Source organism: Arvicola amphibius, chromosome 1 (genome assembly GCF_903992535.2).
Source record: "Arvicola amphibius chromosome 1, mArvAmp1.2, whole genome shotgun sequence".
NCBI lineage: Eukaryota > Metazoa > Chordata > Mammalia > Rodentia > Cricetidae > Arvicola > Arvicola amphibius.
In genome coordinates, this window is record NC_052047.1 from 104,174,278 (window position 1) to 104,196,209 (window position 21,932).

Here is a 21,932-nt window from a genome sequence, read left to right on the forward strand (position 1 = left end):
TTAGCCATGCCAAAACATTAGGACCTTTCAGACTGCTTTATTCACTGATGTTTCACTTGCCAGTTAACTGGTCTTCATGAAGGTCATTTCTTCCTGTGGGTTGTAATGTTCACTGTTGTGTGTGAGAGAAACAAGGTCACATTCTACAAACCAGGCTGGCCTCAAACTCACAGAGATCCACCTGCTTCTGCCTACCAAGTGCTGGGATTAAAGGTGTGTGCCACCATCGCTGGCAATTTCAGTCATTTTAATACAAAAGTATTAAGTGATGGTTTTATTCTTTGTACTTATCCATTAAAACTTTTCTTTCATTCTGTTCTCAGAATCAATAACAGGAATAACAGTGAAACCAACACTGGTTCTTTAGAAGACCAACTAAATCATAACTACATAGAGTAAGAAAGAACGAATACAAAAATTACCAGTAACAAGAATGTGATCATTACAGATTCTACAAATATTTTAAAAGGGTAAGAAAAAGCTTTGAATAACTTTTTCTATTTTTTGAGAGAGCCCTGTCAATCCTGGAACTTGCAGTGTAGATCAGGCTAGATGCAGAGATCCACTTGCTGATGCCTCCTGGGTGCCAGGACTAAGGTGCATCCCAATGCTCAAACTTGATGTAATATTTTACTTCAAGCCGGGCAGTGGTGGTGCATGCCTTTAATCCCAGCACTTGGGGGGCAGAGGCAGGTGGATCTCTGTGAGTTTGAGGCCAGCCTGGTCTACAAGAGCTAGTTTCAGGACAGGCTCCAAAACCACAGAGAAATCCTGTCTCAAAAACAAACAAACAAACAAAATTACTACAGTAAAAAAACTCCTCTCTAGAGTTTCTAGCACATAAATGATTACAACCTGACTTGTGAATAAATAGAAAATATCAAAAGTTCTATACTGATTTCAACGGAGTGACTTCCAGGACAGGCTCCAAAGCTACACAGAGAAAACCTGTTTTGGGAAAGGGGAAACAAAAACAAAAACAAAAACAAAAACAAAAATGACTTTCTCTTGCTTCCAAGACTGCCTACCTGAGCTCAACCCCAGGACCCACACAGTGGACAGACAGAATGGACTGAGTCTTAAGGTGTCCTCTAAGTCACATATGCACAGAATGCATATGAATAGTAAAAATGACCCATAACTCTAGTTCTGGGTAATCTGACACCTTCTTCTGACCTTTAAGGGCATTAGACACTTATATACACAGCCAAAAGCAGTCAGACACATCAAATACAATAATTAAATTTAGCCAGGCATGAGTAGTAGTCCCAGGCACTCATGAGGCTGAGGCAGAGGCAGAGGCGGGAAGATCTTTGTAGGTTCAAGGCCAGCCTGGTCTACATAGAAAGACTCTCTCAAGCCGGGCGGTGGTGGCGCACGCCTTTAATCCCAGCACTCGGGAGGCAGAGGCAGGCGGATCTCTGTGAGTTCGAGACCAGCCTGGTCTACAAGAGCTAGTTCCAGGACAGGCTCCAAAGCCACAGAGAAACCCTGTCTCGAAAAACAAAAACAAAAACAAAAAAAACAAAAAAAAAAAACAAAAAAAAACCTCTCTCAAAAACAAATGAACCAATCAACCATCAAAAAACCAAAAGTCAAAAGATTTGAATAGATGAGAGCGAAAAATAAATGAATGGTAAATTTTATTTATATATGTACTACAACTCCTATTTTATAAGTAATACCCTGTGTTTAAAAAAAGCATCCTGAAAAGTAGAAATAAGCTGTGACCTATTAGTTGTGAACAAAAACAAACAAAAAACCCCCAGAAATCTGAGTTATTTCTAACATAAAATAAAAAGTATCAAAATATTTTTATTTAGATATAATAATTGCATGTGCTAATTTATTAATGCTAGATAAGCCATTCTCCATTTCTTATTAAAAACATTTCATGGAAGTTTATTATTATGAATTTAAAAAACTTATTTTGTGTATATGATGTTCTTCTCGCATGCCAGAAGAGGGCACCACATCTCATTATAAATGGTTGCGAGCCATCATGTGGTGTCTGGGAATTGAAGAGCAGTCAGTGCTCTTAACCTCTGAGCCATCTCTCCAGCCCTGAAATTTGTTTTCTTGATAGATTTTATTTATAGTTCATATGTGGAGCTTGGAGGTCATGGACAAAAATGAATAAAATTATTATTATTATTTGAAAAAAAACATTTTATGGAGGTACATTACTGTTATCCTAACTCATAGAAGACTAAGGCAGAAGAAATTTGAATGTTCACTACACAGAGTGAGTTTTTGGCCAGCCTGTTTAGAGACACAGTCTCAACTACCAAAAAAAGACATAAATAAATCAAAATGTGTATACCACACAGAGAACACCACTGCATACTATACTAAGCTCTGAAGAAGACACATAACATTACTAGTGAGAATGTGAAATAACAGCCTCTTTCGTTTAGATGGGTCTTGCTATTGCTTGGTAGACTGAAACCTATGGACTCCAGTGGACCTCTCATACCTCAGTCTCCTTAGCAGCTTGTGCCAAAGACCTGCTAATTACAGCTACTTCTGTGAATAAATATTTGTGCCTTTTTTCCTCACAGCCAAACCAACAATATCTAACTCACCAGTTAATCTACATGAAATTATGCAAAATTCTACAAATTCAAAATAACTATTCCCTAAAACTCCTGCTATTCATATTAACATGGATAAGCCAGGCACAAAAGAGTACAGACTGAGTTCAAATATGTAAATTCTTCAAACATCAAGCCCCATCCCAATCACACTGTTCAGGACGGAGGATTATTCCTAAATCAGATGAGGGAGTTTCTGTAGGTGATGGGAATGTTTCAGTTGTGTTGGTTGTTATTCTGTGGTCATGTGGAAACTGTATCTCAACTAAATTGACCGAAGCAATGGCCATGCCTGGCCCTGGCTTACCTGTCACTGTAGAGTTTCAGAAGGTGGAAGCAAACATCCTGAAGTGGTCTCCGTGTGTCTTTTTCTTCCTCTACTATACAACCAAACCCCTCCAGGTATGAAGGAAGAGGGGAGCAGGCATATTTATCACCCTCAGAAGTATTCTGAAAAGGAAAAATTTGTTAAAGCAATACAACAAAAGTTGTGAGTTTTATCAATGAGTATTATCATGTCTCAATTATTCAGACACCTGTATTAAGGATGCTGTGACACTGAAAAGAATCAAGGATGTTACAGTTGTTGATCTACCTGTTTTCAGTCTGGTAAGGACTTCAAACAGCTCCTTGGAGCTGTTTAAATGCAATCTTTGTCTAGATAAATTCTATGAAAAGCAAATATATAAACTATGAATAAGAAAGGATTCAAGGGATCATGGTACTCCAGAGCGATCATAAATTGAAAGTCAGACTAAGCCTGAGCTATATGAAACCTTGTCTTAAAACAAATAACTCATGAAAAAATAAAAATTAAAATAGAACAAATACCTCAGCAAGGAATAGTGGTGCTTTTGAGACAGGGCTTCTCTGTGTAACCCTGGCTTTCCTAGAACTTGTTCTGTAGACCAGGCTGGCATAATAGACCACCACACCTGGCCTAATAGACAGCTTTTAAACTCAACAATGACAAGAGATATAAAAAATGATATTGAGAAATTTGAGCTTACATGTTATAAGAGGCAAAGTAAACCTGAGGTCAAGCTTAAGCAATTCCCAAAGGGTTAAATGGTCTTAGAAATGAAAACCCTTTGATTTAGAGGCAGAAAAAACAGGAAGAAAATTAATTACCTGTTTTAAATAGAATAAAAGCAGACAGAGAAGTTGAAGAGGCAAAGTAAAGGATGAAGTTTTGAATTTGCTGGGTCTTTCAATTTAACAGTGTTTTCAAAGAGGCAGTCAATAGTAAGTATTGTATTGTAAAATGTGATTTGAAGCCAGGTGGGGGTAGTGCACACCTTTAATCCCAGCACTCGGGAGGCAGAGGCTGGCGGATCTCTATGAGTTCGAGACCAGTTTGGTCTACAAGAGCTAGTTCCAGGATAGCTACAGCTGTTACACAGAGAAATCCTGTTTCGAGAAACCAAAAATTAAAAAAAAAAGAAAAAGAATAAAAGGGACTAGAGGGATGTGATGACTTTCTCTGTACACCTTTTAAGTTTTCTTTTTTGAGACAGGGTCTTACCACATAGCCTTAGATGGTCACCTGTTTCTGCCTCCCAAGAGCTGGGATTAAAGGTGTACCTACCATGCCTGGCTTGCAGGACTTCTCTGGAAAGACTAAATCGTCATTAGAGTTCTCACCTGGCTCTTCTGAACACACATACCTGAAATGCTTCTTCATACATGCTGAGAGCCTTGGAAATGGAGGCTGTTGGTGGAAGCAAGTACCAAAGATGAACAGCAAGCGCACGCTTCCAATCCAGCTGGGAGCATACATTGATTTGCTTCTGTTCAGAGAGCTGCCACACCTGCAGGAGACAAAGGATCACACGACGACTTTATGTTACCCTGGTTATTACTACCTGTCTACCATCTGCTCTTATGGTTTGTTTCTGAGACAGGGTCTTACTACGTAGACTAGCACTGAACTAAGAGAGCTTCCTGCCTCTGCCTCTCCCAGGTGCTAGGATTAAAGGACTGCGTCACCACCGCCAGTCTTAATGTAATCTTGCCTCCTATTTTCTTGCTATAATCGGTAAGACACCTATAAAGACACAGAATCAGACAAAGAATAAGCAACAAAAATTGGCTTAAAATATCACTCCACTTTTGGTAAAATGAAGAGTGGTGACTATTAAAAAGAATGACACTATTACATGGAAAACGTCCATATACGGAAAATTGAAGAAAAACTTTCAAAATCATTCTCCAAAACTGACCTTGCCTGTATAAGCACACATACAAGTATGAACCTATACATCAATACAGATGTAAAAATGTTAATGTCTGAGAAGACAGGATTATACAGCTTACTATGCACACACTACTATGATATATGACACAGACTTCAACTTTACATTTTTTTGTATTCGTTTATTATCATATGTGGGCAATACGCATGGCATGGTGTGTGTGTGAGGACAGAGTCTGTAAGAGTGTCTCCTTCCACTAAGTGGGTTCCACTGACCAAATGACAGCAAGCATCTCTCTTTACCTGCTGTATCATCTTGCCAGCCCCAATTTTACCATTTATATAATTAAAAGAATTCTTTCAGGCCAGTGAGAAGATGGCGGAGTGTGTAAAATGTGAGAACCTGAATTTGACTCTCAAAAACCACTTGGTAGAATGAGCGAATCAACTCTGGCAAATTATCCTTTGTTCTTCATGCATGTACCATGCTTGAGAGTGAATGTGAGAACACAGAAACTATGTTTGGTTAATTGTCCGACATACTTATTTGGTTTATTTGTTATTCAAGATGGGGTTTTTCTGTGCAGCCCTGGCTGTCCTGAAACTTGCTCTGTAGACCAGAATGGCCTTGAACTCATAGCAATTCACCTGCTTCTGCTTCCCCGAGTGCTGGGATTAAAGGTCATGGTGTTTTGAGACAGGGTCTCTTTATGTAGTCTCAGCTATACTGGACTTCTCTAGACCGGGTCTGATTTGGACCTGGACTAGATTTCAAAGGGAATCACCTTCCTCTGCCACCCAAGCACTAGGACTAAAGGTGTGAGTCATTGTACCTGGCTGCCTGACATTTTAGTTTGAAAATATTTCTATCTAGAAACAAGACCAAACTGGCAGCTATATTAACAGTATACAATTTACAATAAATAAATAAAAATTAATATGACATTACCGGTTTTCCAGCTAATAGGGCAAATATGCGCAATCTCTCATCCTGGATGAAGCAGTCAGCCTGGAGCTGATGCCAGTCGGCTAACTGCATGGTGAGCAACTCTCGGACTGACTGGCTGCCCACCAACTGAGACAAAAGAAGGGCAAGGCGATGGTCACCTGTAACAGAAACACGAGTTTCCTGGTGAGGACAGGGCTGAACTACCTGATGACACATGTAGGCTATCACCATTGCACCTCATCAGCGCTAAAGTACAGACACTTTCCGCCTGAGTACAATATCTTAAAGTACTTTATAAAGAGGTATACAAAAATGTGCCTTAGAATTTGAGTGATTTTGCTTATTGTTTTCTACTTATCTGTAGTTTCTGATTTTACTACAAATGCATATAACAAAATCAACAAAATTTTAATAAACAATATTTAAGTTTCCATAGTTGAGAAGAACAAGACATGGTCTCTAAAGGAAGCAACCATCTTCCTGGGATACAGATAAAAGACAAATTACAATTAAGGGGCAGGGATAGTGCACAGGAAGAAGGATCTCATTCCTACCTGACTGCTGTGCCAGAGAACAGGCCTCACTAATCCTACTGCCTGTGAGGTAGCTGAAGACAGCTTCTATGGGACTGTCTCTTCGGGTTAAGGAAACTTCCTCTTCAATCACAGGTGCAGCAGTACGCGACAGCCAGCGGGAAAAAGCTCTTCTTCGCTCCAGAACCTGAATGTATTCAGTGGGTTCATCCAGCTGGCTGTCAAGCTCTTTTAGGTGGCCCCATAGGGCTTCACATAATGTCCACGTCAGGCTCCAGTGCTTCAGAGCTAAGAAAGCACAGAAAGTAATGCCATGAAAGTTTGTTAATTACCCCTGAAAGCCTATCACTAACTGTGGCACAAAACACATCAATAACACCACACACACTCAACTCCCAACCCATTCACCTCGACTTATAAGTTGCACAGGTATACTTGCTCACTCTATGGACCTGTGATACTTACCTAACGACATAATCTGATAACCCTTAAACAAATTCCTCTAGCCTAGTTATGGTCACTAACTGTGACAGGCAAGAAATCATTCTCCACAATGAAATTCTACTACAAAATGCTCTAAAAAATTTTGTGTATGAATGTTTTGTATGTATTCGTGTCTGTGCCCCAGGTATCTGGTGGCCAAAGAAGCCAAAGAGGGCATCAGTACCCTTGGAACTGGAGATAAAGATAGTCGTGAGACTCCATGTAGGTGCTGGGGATCATTCACCATCTGCACCTCACCAAACTCCCTACATAAACTCCAAGCACTGTTACTAATGTCTTTGTCATTTGTCAGTTAAAGGGCTTCCTTTCGCTTTCAGGCCACTACCACTACTATTATTTTTTAAATTTTAAGTCAGTAAAACTTTAAAGAGGAAACTGTCCCTATAAAGATGATTTGCAAGGCAAACAGTTAAATATCTTGGCTTGAAATAGAAGGAATATAATCACAGAAATCCAAGAGATTTGACTAGCTATACTTTTCAAAGGAAGTATTTATACGTAAAAGGGCATAAGAGTGCCTGTAACTCGTAATTTCTTTGTTCTTGTCCTTGGAGAGCTGCAGGAATACGTGAGCACAGGAAGTCAGCTTATACCTGTGAAGAAATACATCCTCCTAGAAATACACACTACTGTTAACCTGGCTCCTGGGACAAAGGTCAGCAGCATAATATGTACTTACTTTGTACTTCTGGTAAATCTCTGGGTGCCTCTTTAACCCAATCTGCATAGTCATGAATGACTGACACCCCAGGGCTGGGGACAACGAGGGGACACAGCTCGTCTACGTGGACAGTGCTATGCTTTAATTTGAGCTCCAGAGGAGTCTGGTATAACTGCAGATCCTCATCCACCTTCCTTTTTCTCAAACCGAGTTTTTCCAAATGAACTTTGAATGGGGATTCAGACAGACTAGAGGAAACAACAGGTGAGTCAGAAAATGAAGAAACAGCTGAAATTTCCCTACGATCAACCTTTGTTTCTTTGCTCATTTCCAACAGAGTAAAAAGCATTTCACTGTAATGTTAGTTTTTTTAAGAGAGGGTTTATGTGCAAGGATCACACTGAATTTCCCCAAGTGACAGGATTACAGGCACATAGACATGGTCCACTATAGTAGATTTAGGCTGTGCATTCTGTACAAACACTTAGTTCTATTTTTAGAAATGATTTTTTCAAAATTGATTAGTATGTGAGTATGTGTGTATGCTGAGGTCTGAGGGCACCAAGAACCGAACTTGGGTCCTCTGAAGAGTAGAAAATACTCCTGACCAGTCATCTTTCCAGCCTCAGCTCCTTAAATATTGAAAAGACTAATGAGATGGACTAAATATTAAAAACTGTTTATACTGTATATACACAAATATTTACACATATAAATGTGTATAAACTCAGTGACCAATATTGATGTTTATGAAATCATGCATGAATGATACACTGTAGGATAAACCAATGGACTGTAATGCAGCAGAGCACATCTCGGGGCTCACGTGTGGATGGGATTCAGCAGTTACTGCTTCACCCATTTGTGATGACCTACAAATTTCAAAGGCAAAAGCTATATGTACAATACCTAGTTTGCAAATACTTGGATTCAAAAGTTATGAGACACATCTCATGTAGCTCTTGAACTTGTTATGTAGTCAAGAAAGACTATGAATTTCTGACTCTGCAGGCTTCATCACCAAATGACTAGATATGGGTGTATACCACACCACACATGGCCAGAGTCTGTTTTAAATTGAAGTTGCAGAGACTGAATGAAGCCAGGCATGCTATGGAAGTGCTGTTCCACTGGGCTATCTCTTAGCACTTGAGTTTCTAAAACAGATTCTTAGATTCTTGCTATATAGCTCAGAACAGCCTTCAACTTGTGATCTTTCCTGCACATCCTTGAGTGCTGGGATTACAGGAATGTGCCTCCACGCCTGCAAACACTCTACATTCAGATGAGCATTAAGTCAGTCTGACCTTGATATGTTTTAAGATATTAATAATCTCTAAAATATTATAATACCATAATCTAGAAGCAATTAAATTTAGAATTGATTTTCCCGTGAGGTTAAGGACTGATGATTTTTATTTTTTCAAAAATCAACTTCAAAAATAAGTAATCATATTCATTTAATCCACAGTATTAACTTGTTAAACAATATAAATTGTTAACAGTATAAACTTGTTAAGTATTATAAAAATACATAGGAAAATTGTACATATTTTGTATAAACTCAATACATTCTGTATGATAAATACCAAAGACTTAACTGTAGAAACTACATAGGAACATATATGATACTGAGCATATAAAATACATGGGTGAAGAAATCTATATAGAATGATAAAAAAGCAGGGTGCTGACCTTGTTTTCCTGATAACAGAACAACCCCCAATTACAATGTTGTCACTCCCCAAAAGCACCAAGAAACATAACTCACGATTTAACAGCCACTGGATTGGGCAGGAATCCATAATCCATAGAATCGGCAACCTGATGACTTTCCGGTTCATGAGAGCCATGCAGTTGTTCTCCACTGTTAGCAAGAATCCAGTTGGGGCCCCAACCAACCCGAAATGAACGTCCCATGAACAGGGCCATGTCCATCAAGAGTTTCCCCTTGCCATATGTAACAGATTTTTCAAGAGGGACTAGGCCTGGTTGCCTGCGTATCCCTACTGTTTTCAGCTGAACCTCAGGAGCTGGGCTGGGCACTGTAAACACAGTGGCCAGCGGCAGGGGGACTGACCAGGGGGATGTGGATGGGACATTCATTAGAGATGAAGTTCTGGGAGTACGACATTCTTGGACAGAGGCACTTGGTGAAAGAAAAGCTCCACTTGCAAATTTTGATTGCAGCAACCCACCAACTGAAACGAGGAGGAAAAGACTCTAAACCTCAGTAACAATTAAGAACACTAAACGTAGAGATACTCAGTCAGATCTTACAATAATTACTTTTGTTCTGTTTTTGTTTTCTTGATACATAGTCACATGTAGCTTATGCTCTAGAAAACACTAGGTAGTGGAGGCTGCTTCACCACACTTGGCTACAATGTATCCCTGGCTATCTTAGAACTCACTATGTAGACCAATTTATCCTTGATCCACCTGTCTCTGCCTCAATAAAGTTAGGAGTAGAGTGTGCCACCACTGTGTGGCTTATAATAATATACTTTTAAGAAAAGGTTTTATTTTTATATTATGTGTTTGTGTGTAGTTATGTCAATATGACTGTAGCTGCCCGTGGATGCTATGTGTCCAATCCCTCTGGAGCCAGTTATAGGTGGCTGTGAGATGCCTAATGTGGGTGCTGGGAATCAAGGGTCCTCTGTAAGCACAGTACAAGTTCTCTTAACATTGAGCCACTACTCCAGCTCACAATAATTATCTTTTCAGCCATGAAATTATAGCAAGAAATCTAACGATTTTATAAAGAAAAAACTGTGAGGTGTAGTGGTGTATGCCTTTAATCCTTGCATTTGAGTTCAAAGTTCAATGCCAGTCTGGTCTACAAAGTAAGTTTCAGGAAAGTTAGAGCTGTTAAACAGAAACCCTGTCTTGAAAATACAAAAAGGGGGAGGGGGGGGACTGAGGAAGCTGGACTCAGAAAAATAACTACCACCCCCCCTCCCCCAGACAGGGTTTCTCTCTAGCTTTGGAGCCTGAGCTGAAACTAGCTCTTGTAGATCAGGCTGGCCTTCAACTCACAGAGATCCGCCTGCCTCTGCCTCCTGAGTGTTAGGCGTGCGCCACCACCACCGCTGGGCTCAAAAACCTTTCTAAATCCAAAGTTATCAAGTAGCAAGACTGAGTGATAAGCCTGGGTAAAACTCAATGGTCATGTCCTTACTGAAAATCCCACATGCAATAATATTATTTAAAAAATGACGGATGCAGGCCGGGCGGTGGTGGCGCACACCTTTAATCCCAGCACTCGGGAGGCAGAGGCAGGCGGATCTCTGAGTTCGAGGCCAGCCTGGTCTACAAGAGCTAGTTCCAGGACAGGCTCTAGAAACTACAGGGAAACCCTGTCTCAAAAAACCAAAAAAAAAAAAAAAAAAAAAAAAAAAAAAAAAAAAAAAAAAGACGGATGCAACTGAAATGTTGCATGTTTTCTCTTATTTAGGGTCTTAGATGTTATAGATACTTAATATTATTTATGTACTGATGACATGAAAGAATGTCTGGAGATCAAAGCTGACTAGCGAAAGCAGGGGACAAAGAAAGGGGAAAAGGCAAGTTACTAGCTATGAGGAAATGGAGACTATATATACTCAGGACACTATAGGGGCTTGAGAGAGGGAGGCTCAGTTAAAAGCATTCCTTGCTTTTGGCAGAGGACCTGAGTTTGGTACCCAGGACCGACATGGTTGCTCACAACTATCCCTAACTCCTAACTTCAGTTGCAGGGGTCTGACACTTTCTTCTTACCTCTGCAAGCACTGCGCACACATGTAACAATGCATATATATAGACAGAACACTTAATAAACATAAAATTGATAATCTGCAAAATCTGAATGAACAAATTTTTATACTTGCATGAACACAGCCTTATATATAATTAAAAATCAAAATAGCCAGGCAGCGGTGGTGCACACCTTTATAATCCCAGCACTCTTGAGGCAGAAACAGTTGAATATCTGTGAGTTCGAGGTCAGCCTGGTCTACAGACTGAGTTCTAGGACAATAAGGGCTATACAAAGAAACCCTGTCTCAAAAACTAAAAACAATAACAACAAAAAAAAAGCACACACACAAAAAAATCCCATACATATCAAAACAATCTACTATTATGTTCAGTGCTAGATCTGAGAACTGTTACTAAGTGATGCTATAATAAGTTAAAGGTATTTTGTTCTTAGGATTAAGATGGCTCAGCAGTTAAGAATACAGTCTGCTCTTCTGGAGGACCTGGGCTCCCATCACCCACATGGCTGCTAAGTCTTTTATGATTGGATACACACCCTCACCAATGTCTGTGGGCACCAGAACACAAGTGCTGTAGACATACACACAGGCAAGATTCATACACATAAGGTAAAAATATTTTTTTGAGATGAGGTCTTATTAAGAAGCCAGACTCATCCTGAATTCAAATTCTCCTTTCCTAGTCTCTCACGTGCTAAGATTAGTGGCATTCCCCACAATGCAGTCTCAGGTATTTTGAGAAGTCAAATGTATAATGAGCACAAACAACTAGTATGCTTCAAAGATATTATCTTGCTACAATCTCAGGCCGGCTGTGAACTCATCAGACCAGAGATTTTGTTTGCTTGTTTTTTTTTTTTTTTTTTTTTTTTTTTTTTTCTTTTGCCAGACAGGGTTTCTATGTCTAACAGCCTTGGCCATCCTGGAACTCCCTCTGCAAACCTGGCTAGCCTTGAACTCAGATCTGCCTGCCTGTGCTTTCTGAGTGCTGAAATACAAGGCATCCACCACCATTGCCTGCACAGAAAATATTGGTGTAAGCCCCTCAATCATTTAATTCTAGTTTTTAAGTTTTGTGCATGCGCATATGAGTGTCTGCACCATGGCACATACCTTTAAGAGCTGGTTTGCTCTGTCTACCATGTGGGTCCTAGGGATCAAATTTAGGTTGGTCATCAGGCTTGGTGACAAGCACCTTTACTGGCTGAGCCTTTTTGTTTTGTTTTGTTTTTCAAGATAGGGTTTCTCTGGGTTACAGTTCTGGCTGTCCTCGACCTCACAGAGGCCTCTGCCTCAAGTGCTGGAATTAAAGGCATATGCCACCACTACTTGGCCCCTATTTAGCTTTTAAGGAAACATCAACGAAATTTCTACTGGTAGCTCTTTACCTTTCAAAGTATTTTGAAATTACAACTGCTTAAAATCTCACTGATATTAATACTCCATAATCTTTTTTTTTAAGGAGATAAAAATTTAACAATTGGACTTGGTGATCTCATAGTGAAGGGAACCCCGATGGCTCTCTGGCCTGGAGAGGGAGGGAGTGAGGGTATGGGTGGAAAGAAGGGAAGGGAAGGGGGAGGAGGAGATGGAAATTTTTAATAAAAAAAATAAAAAAAATTTAACAATTACGTGTTTTTGCTTGCATGAGTATATTCCATATACTTCAGTATCCGAGGGGCCAAAAGAGGACGCTGTGTACCCTGAAGTGGAATTACAGATGGTGTTGAGCTACCATGAGGAAACTGAAAATTAAGCTAGGTCCTCTGGGAAAGTAGTCAATGCTTGTATAACTGAACCATTCCTCCAGCCCAGTACTCCAGCCCTAGTAATCCTACTAGGAAAAGTTTAAAATCTACTATGGGATTTACCCCATAGGACTATTCGAAGATTTAGGGAAAAGGAGTAACTTGAAGTTTAGTATCAGTGAAATTTTTCTAGGGAAAAGATCCTAGAAAGCAGCAAGAGAAAGAAAGGACTTACTACATAAAAAGAACATGGCAACTTGTGGAATCTTCTTAGTATTGTGTTAGAATTTAGGACATTAGTCCTTAATCCGTAATTCACATTCACAAGTGACTAAAACACGCTCCTCAAAAAACACAAATGTTTTCATCATTCAGAACTATTTATGATGCTTAAAAACTTGTCACTGTCTGTACTTGACCTTTTTGTTTTAAAATATTATTCATTTGTGTGTGCATGTAGGTTGCATACATGTGCCATGGTGTATCATGAATCTAATTGGTCTTAATAATAAAACCTTCAGACTAAAAGCCTGAGCTATTTCCTCCTGCTGCATATTCCTTTTTCTGCCCAGCCATGTCACTTTCTGTCTCCACTTTCCTAGTACTGGGATTAAAGGCATGAGCCGCTACTGCTTGGCTCTGTTTCTTTTAAACTGACTCAATTTGTGTAGTCCAGGAGGGCCTTGAACTCACAATCTGTCTGCTTCTGTCTCCCAAAAACTAGGATTAAAGGTGTGAGCCACCACTGCCTGGCCTCTATGGCTAATTACTGTGGCTAGTGCCACACTCTGATCTTTAGGCAAGCTGTGTTTGTTACAGCACAAACAAAACATCACCACACCATGGTATGCATACGGAGGTCAGAGGACAATGTCTGGGAGTCATTTCTTTCCTTCCACTATATGGATTCCAGAGACCAACCTCAGCTATCAGACAAGCACTTTTGTATACTAAGCCACTTACTTTACTGACCCATTTACGTTTTTTAAAGAAATTATTTAATGTGTGTGAGTGCCTAAATGAATGTATACGCATCATGCATGTGCTTGCCTGGTGGCTAGGGAGGCCAGGAGAGGGTGTCAGATCCTTTGGACTCGGACAACAGAGGGTAATAAGCCACTATATGGGTTCTGAGAACTTAATTGGGATCCTCTCCAAGAACAAGTGCTCTAACTGTTAAGCTATCTCTCCAGCTCCCTTGGTCTGGCTGTGTTACTCTGGTAAACCTCAAACTCACAGCAATATCCCTGTCTTGGATAGTAAGATTATAATGGATATTTTAAAATGCCTATTGTTATTCATATGGCATTTAGGGGTTCTGCTAGAGAAATCCATTCAGCTTAGAAGGATCTAACTCAACAGTTTCTTGAGAAACAGCACATTTTATACTGTACCTATTGAGCGGGATTTTGATGAGTGGGAGGCTGAAATGGGGAGTCTAGGAGAACAGATTTCTTGAACAGTATCTCCTTTGGAGGGGAAGTGACTGAAGCGCTGATCCACGGCATCTACATCTTCTTCATCAACAAGCAAGGATGCCTTCATGATCTAAAAAAGGCACTATCTATAGAATGACTACTTCCCATAAATGAAAGACCATAAAAGAAAAATACAGTTTATATGAGCCAAAAAATAGCCCAGAACAAGTGTAACAGTTTTGCAACCAACACAGTACTTCACTGCATGTGCCTAAAACTGAACTCATGCAATTCTCGTCTTGTATTCACTGTGTTCCACCAGTCCTGGCACACAGTGATTACTATTATTTGTTGAATAAATGATTTTAAAGTCAAACATAAGCCAAAGGCTAAACTCATTCAAAAAGGCTGCAGCTATAAAGAGAGAAATTCAACATGTATTTACCATGTTTCTAAGATTTCTAAGTTTGAAACCCCAAGACTACTCTGTAAAGCAGACAGTGATATTTAATAGAACTTAGTGCCGGCAGTTGTTAACGTTTGTCATCTAAAGAAAGGGTAGTAAAGTTACAAAACATGGCTGAAAAACAGATCTTCCGATTTTAAGCAGGAAAAACAGAAACCACCTGTGGCACTGGCCTATTTCCTTCCATGTATAATCAAAGAAGAGGTATGATGTTACACAGATATTAAATATTAGTTTGGCTTTCTGCCATAGTAAGGGATGGGCCAGAACGTCACCTGTAAGACATGTGGATTAATTCCCAGTGAAGATGCAATGTGTGTTGAAGCAGACACAGGCTCCTGATCCTCAGGCATGCTCTCTTCTAACACAGAATCCAAAACTGGCTCCTGGGTGATATCTACCATGTCACTGTCCAGTTCCACAACCCTCCCTAACTGTTCGACTTCTGGGCTCTGGCTCTGCAGACAGCAAAAACAGAGAAGCAAACAGATTAGTGGTACATCAGATAAACTTTATTCAGATCTAGATCTAGAATGATCTAGATATAGTCTGCATATTCTAAGAGATGAGGGATTTGCTAAAAGGCTTTAATATTAATTGCCTCTCTAAGAATCTGGGACACAAATGGACCATCCTTCTAGAATTAGCATGAAGCAGGATCTAGGATCTAAGCCAACAACCATGCAGTGGTCTTTATAGACAAAGGTTATACCGTATCTCCCTTTGTTAGTAACTATAATTTCCTGATCTACATAGGGTTACCCTGTCCTCCCAATGACTCGGAAGTAACTAAAAAGAGAAATAATTATTAAGCATAGGCACTCTCTCAAATTACATTTAGTGTGCAAACAATTAATTTTTTCCCCTGTATTTAATGTGTTTGTTTTGTTTGCATGTATGTACATGTACCCTTGGAAAGGCTAGAGGACAGCCTTAAAAAACCTGGGACTGGAGTCACAGATGGCTATAAGCCACCATGTGAATCTGGGTCTCTCAAGCCCCAATCTTTGCATTTTTTGTTTTGTTGGTTTTTCGAGATAGGGTTTTTCTATACCATGGCTGCCCTGGAATTTGCTTTGTAGACCAGGCTGGCCTCGAACTAAGACCTGCCTGCCTGCCTTCCAAATGCTGGTATTAAAGGCGTGTGCCACTACCGCTCAGCTATAAACTTGTAGTTAATAGTTTTGGTTCTGGAACGTGCTCTTCTGAAGTGACTAGAGTAGTAAGTGCAGTGTGTACACAATCTGATGTGGAGCGTGAGGAAGGTCCACACTTACTTTCCCTAAAAAGATAAACAAGCGACAGTATTACAGACAACTCCAATTCTTTTTATGTTTTAAAGAATCAAAAGTTACATTTACAGGGGCTGGAGGATCTGGGTTCAATTCCCAGCATCTACACAATAGCTCACAACTGTCTGTAACTCCAGTTTCAGAGGATCTGACACTCTTACACAGACAGACATATGTATAGGAAAAAAATGCTCATAAAATAAACTATTTTCAAAAAGTTACATTTATATTATAAAGCAATGTTAAAGACATAATAATGACAAAATAATTAATGATGTGCTAGAGAGATGGTCTAGTCAGTACCGTTCGAGGTCCTATGTTTAGATCCCCAGCATTAATGCAAGAAGTCAATCACTGTGGGGCACAAGCAGGAGGCTCTCTAGAGCTTGCTAACCAGCTAGTCTAGCTAAACAGTAAATGCCAGGTTCAGTTAGAAACCCTGTCTTGTGCTCGCTTCGGCAGCACATATACTAAAATTGGAACGATACAGAAGATTAGCATGGCCCCTGCGCAAGGATGACACGCAAACTCGTGAAGCGTTCCATATTAAGAGTCTCAAAGATGTAACATGGACAGAGAGAGGAAGACACCTATTACTATGGTCTCTATACATACCTGTAACACATGTACCACACACAAACCACACACAAGATAGCTTATGGTAAAAGGTTAAGGCTTATAAAATGGCAGTGCTCTATAAATTAACTAATCCAATACATGATTGTTTCATAAATTTAAAACACATATAGGACCTAGTAGAGTGAGCTAACAAATGACTACAATTTATAAACATTTTCAATACAAAAGGTAATTTATTAAATTACTTCTCTTATCAAGCTATAACTTACATATATCATCCCTGCACAATGTTTGGATGATTTTTCAGGAGTGCCTATTTTGTTACATTATATTTTATTATTTATTTATTTATAGACAGTGTTTCTCTGTAGCTTTGGAGCCTGTCCTGGAACTAGCTCGAGTGCTGGGATTAAAGGCAACGCGTGCTGCCACCACCACCACCACCCGGGTTATGTTACATTTTAAATGAATGCTGTGATATGACAAGTTCTCCTCTTTCTTTGAAGACAAGGTTTCAATGTCACTTAAAAAATGCACAAGGCATATAGCACTTAAAATGTAGACACTACCCAAAGACTGCTTTATTAAAGCTAGATAATGTTCCCACTGGACTAAGGTCCCAAGCCCAGTGGCACAGCATATTCCTGACTTGTTCAAGGACACAGATGGCTTTGACAATAAGCACTGCCAAAACGAAACGGTGACTGAAGGTGAATCTACTAGCATTTCACATCACTCTTATGCTGTAAAACTGTAGGGATGGAGCTCAGTGCTAAAGTAGGTGTCTAGTAAGAATAATCCTGGAATCTCATACATCCCCAAATATATCTTTGTTTTGTTTTTCAAGACAGGGTTTCACTGTAGCTTTGTAGCCTGTCCTGGAACTAGCAGGAACTCACAGAGATCTGTCTCTGCCTCCCGAGTGCTGGGATTAAAGGCATGCGCCACCACTGCCTGGATCCTAATATGTTCTTTAGACAGGGTCTCTCTGTGTAGCCCTGACTGCCCTGAAACTTACTATGTAGAAAAGACTGATTTCAAACTCAAGATATTCACTCTTGTGTGTCACAAATGCTAGGATTAAAGGTTTGACACATCACACCTGGCCTAACAACTCATTTTGGGAGTGACAATACTGGGAATGGAACCAAGGGCCATGTATGTGCTTGTGAGCACATGCTAAGCTGAGCTACACTCTCAGCCAGAGTTCCCTTTCAACAAACACTATGATATTCCCCATCATATCATCAGGACACCATACTGGTTTTGGCTTCCAAATTACCTGGTTCTTCCTATTTAACATCGTGTGTGTGTGTGTGTGTGTGTGTATATGTTTATCTGACAGGTAGTGAAGCTATGAAAACAGGAATTATGGTTGACGATTTTCTGTATTTAGTAACAAGCACATCAATTACTTAAGTTCCACATTCAACGAACACATGCTTTGTGCTTTCCACCTAATAAAGCATCTGGCACACAGCAAAAACAAAAAAACAAAAACAAAACAAAAAACAAAACAGCTGACCAAAAAAGGATAAAGCCTGAGGACTGAGGGTAGAGATGGAAGGAGGCATGGTATCAGCTTCCTGTACTACTTAACACAGGGAAAACCATCCACCAGGAAATCCTTACCCACAGCACTTGTAGGGAAAGTGGGAGGGTTCCATAAAATAACTACATTAGAAACAAAAGGGACCCAGGATATACAGTGATGAAGAGTGCTGAAGATCAACGTGTTCTATGTTCATGTTCACACACAGCTGTTAGAGATAGATGACATCACCTAGTATATGGACAAGCAGGAAAGGAAATGCCATAAACCTGAGGAACTGGCAAAGGCCTGGGAATCCCTGCGCATGGACTTAGAGTGCACCTAAGAAATTTCAATAAATTACCCTAAAATCTTTTAAGAAATCTTGGCCAGGCAGTGGTGCACATCTTTAATCCCAGCACTCGGGAGGCCGAGGCAGGTCGATCTCTGTGAGTTCGAGGCCAGTCTGATTTACAGAGCAAGTTCTAGGACAGCCAAGGCTACACAGAGAAATCCTGTCTCAAAAAAACAAAAAGAGAGAAAGAAAGAGATCAGCACAGACTAGATACTTCTTCAAAGTCAGAGAATAAACAATGCTGTAAACTGAAAAGGAATGCGAAGAACAACTCCTGGGGTCTATGGGAAGGAAAGGTATGTACAGGGAAAGTTGACTCGGCATCAGCTTAACTCCCTTTCCTACAAGGTGTTTGATGAATTGACAGCATTTCTCTGTATAGCTTGGAGCCTATCCTGGAAATCGCTCTATAGACCAGGCTAGCCTCGATCCCAGAGATCCGCCTGCTTCTGCCTCTCAAGTGCTGTGATTAAAGGCATGCACCACCACTGCTATCAGCAAGAAAGGTTTACTTTTACACTCAAAATGTTATCTTCTACTCTAATCAACATGGCCAATACTTAAAATTTACGCCTCTTTATTCCAAGGGAAAAGTGAGATAACTCAAGATGTTCTTAAATTAATAAAGTAAGAAGGGAAGGAAGAAAGGAAGAAAGAAACTAAGAAAAGAATACGTGACCAGTCCAAGATCAAATTTTTATAGTTGATATTATTCTTTTAGCCAATTAAGTTGGTCCAATACAACTACTACTACTGCCTACCTAAAGAGATCTTGTCTTCTAACTATAAAGAGTATTTTCACATAGTTTTGTTTGAAAACTAGTTGTCAACAATAGTGTGTTCTCTTCAAAAGAAATTATGCATTAGGCTTTCAAAGCCTTGTGTCTTGTATTTACATTCTAAAAATTCTGCATGAGGGATAAATCATATATTAGCTTATATTTGATATTTAAATTAGTAAGAAAACCAACATGCCTAATAATATCTGAAAGTAAATTGTGGCCACACGCACGCACGCGCGCGCACGTGCACACACGCGCACACACACACACACACACACACACACACAAAGAATGTTTAGAAGTCCTTTTATTTCAAGTCACAGCATACATAAATCTAATCCTAAATTGTGATACCTTTTTTCCTGGAAAAAAAAAAAGTTTTAAAATTGGGGATGGAGAGCCAGCTCAGCAGTAAGAACATTTGCTGCTCTTTTGGAGCCCAAGTTTGGTCTCCAGTGTCCACACAGTGCCCACAATTACTCATGACACCAGCTCTAGGGACCTACTGCTTCCACATTTTGCACAGGCACCAGGAGCACAATACGTCACATATATACATGCAGACAAAATATTCATACATATGAAAAAAACTTTAATTTGCTTTTATATTTCTTTGAATAAATATACTGACTGAACATGTTTCTGAGAAAGCTAACTATCTTGACTTACTGAACTAAGGGTGGGGTAAAAGCTACATCTGAGTGTCAAAACATTTCAGGTCTTTCAGTTTCAAAACCTGTCTAAACACCTCCATCACCTGGGGAGAATTATTAAAAATTATGTTTGAACCCCATGGAACTGAAGTGATGGATGATCTAAGTAACCAAAGTCAAGCTCTCTAGACTACAAATGCCGTCATCTAGAAACCAGAAGCTCACATCAGGAGCAGAAACTATAGGCGACAATAGTCCCACAGCAATTTAATTTACTGCAGTGAACATTCTCTCACCTGAAAGTTACAGATCATGCAAAAATGTGTTTTCTTGTTTCTTTGTTATACCAGCTTTTAAAGGTGCAAATGCAAGGTTTATAGACCACCTGGAAACACAGAACTGAAACTAATGGATAAAAAGCTGTGCCATATAAATGTGATCCTTAAAATAAACGTGAACTTTCCTGAACAGCCCAAGAGACAACCCTTCCATCTGTGGTAAACTGGGGGACTGAGGGAGTCTTTCATCAGACTTCAGGAACACCTCACAAAAATCGATCTCTCTGGAAGGACTCAACAGTGACGTGTGACAATAGCAACTCTGACTCAGTTCTGTTCATTCTGATACTTCAGGTACTTTCCTATGCCGAGTAAAGCAACTAGTAATAATTAGCCAACCCCTCAATGTCACCAGGGAATAGGAAGGGTGTTCCAGAGCAGAGCACATAATGCATGTAAACATAACATCCCTCTCATTTCTGCTCACTGCAGACCCACTTCTTCAATCCTGGTGGTACCCATGTTCACTGTGTTCTGTTCACCCAGTTCTCTCTGGGCTAGAACTTGTTCTGAGATAGCTTTTGTTCTCAGCTTTGCGATTAGCCTTGTCTACTATATTGTCGTTTTAGGAATTTAGATTCTTTTTCCAGTGTTTGATTCTGGTGACCAAAGCTGATTACTAACATCCTGCTAACGCAAAGCCGTTCTGTTTACCTACAGATGAAGCTTTTCCTTTTCAGTCATATCTCTAAGACCTTACATAATGTTTATTAGCAGAAAAAAAGGCTGATTGTTTTTAGAAAAGATTTTTAAAAAATATGGGATAGGAGTCACACAGACACAAAAAATGGATAAATAAAAATAAAACCGTGTTTGCTCATGCAAAGGCAGGCAGATCTCTGAGTTCTACAAAGTGAGTCTAGGACATCCAGGACTACACAGAGAAATCCTGTCTCAATTTACTGGGAATGTCTTACTAGGTCGATCATGCTGGCTTCAAACTCAGAAATCTGACTTCCACTGCCTCCTAAGTCATTAACAGATTTATTAGCAGAGGTTTGTAATGGCAATATTTTAAATACTACCAATATTATAAAATTTAAAAATCTGCTGGGTGGTGATGGCGTACGTCTTTAATCCTAGGAGGCAGAGGCAGGAAGATTTCTGTGAGTTTGAGGTCAGCCTGGTCTACAGAGGGAGTTCCAGCACAGGTTCTAAAGCTATATAGAGAAACCCTGCCTCGAAAAAACCAAAAACAAACAAACTAACAAATATATAAAACAAAACTTAAAAGTCAACAATGCTGTGGCAAAGCACGCCTTTTAATTCCAGCACTTGGGAAACCAAGGCCAGCCTGATCTACAGAGCTAGTTCCAGGACATGCAGGACTATATAGAGAAACCCTGTCTCAAAAAACCAAAAACAAACAGAAACCTTAAAAGTCAACAGTTTCAACTTTCACATTTATCATATCCTCCCCTTTCAGTCTCTACTCATAAATGTGACACATACAAGACTCTCCAGAAAGTGCCTCCCCAGAAATTATTTAATAAATCATAAAAATTACACATTTGAGCAGCCAAAAGAGTTGTAACATGGAAAATCCCAAAGATCCTGCTTTTAGCAGCTGA

The 21,932-nt window shown here is 39.7% G+C and overlaps 1 protein-coding gene and 1 non-coding gene across 6 annotated transcripts in view; one reads left to right on the forward strand and one right to left on the reverse strand.

Annotated features, from left to right (window-relative positions):
* Positions 1–21,932, reverse strand: part of Nup98 (nucleoporin 98 and 96 precursor) — a 92,966-nt gene that overhangs the window by 8,273 nt on the left and 62,761 nt on the right. For all 5 annotated transcript variants that reach the window (XM_038325377.2, XM_038325222.2, XM_038325313.2 and 2 more), the window contains 8 exons: positions 15,107–15,289; positions 14,342–14,495; positions 9,207–9,636; positions 7,454–7,683; positions 6,292–6,558; positions 5,738–5,895; positions 4,262–4,405; positions 2,902–3,044 (listed from right to left, as the gene is read on the reverse strand). In XM_038325377.2, the coding sequence (XP_038181305.1) occupies positions 2,902–3,044; positions 4,262–4,405; positions 5,738–5,895; positions 6,292–6,558; positions 7,454–7,683; positions 9,207–9,636; positions 14,342–14,495; positions 15,107–15,289 (1,709 nt within the window). The remainder of the gene's footprint in view (positions 1–2,901; positions 3,045–4,261; positions 4,406–5,737; positions 5,896–6,291; positions 6,559–7,453; positions 7,684–9,206; positions 9,637–14,341; positions 14,496–15,106; positions 15,290–21,932) is intronic.
* LOC119806007 lies at positions 16,570–16,674 on the forward strand. Its single transcript, XR_005284063.1, has one exon. It is a non-coding gene; the product is annotated as a U6 spliceosomal RNA (small nuclear RNA).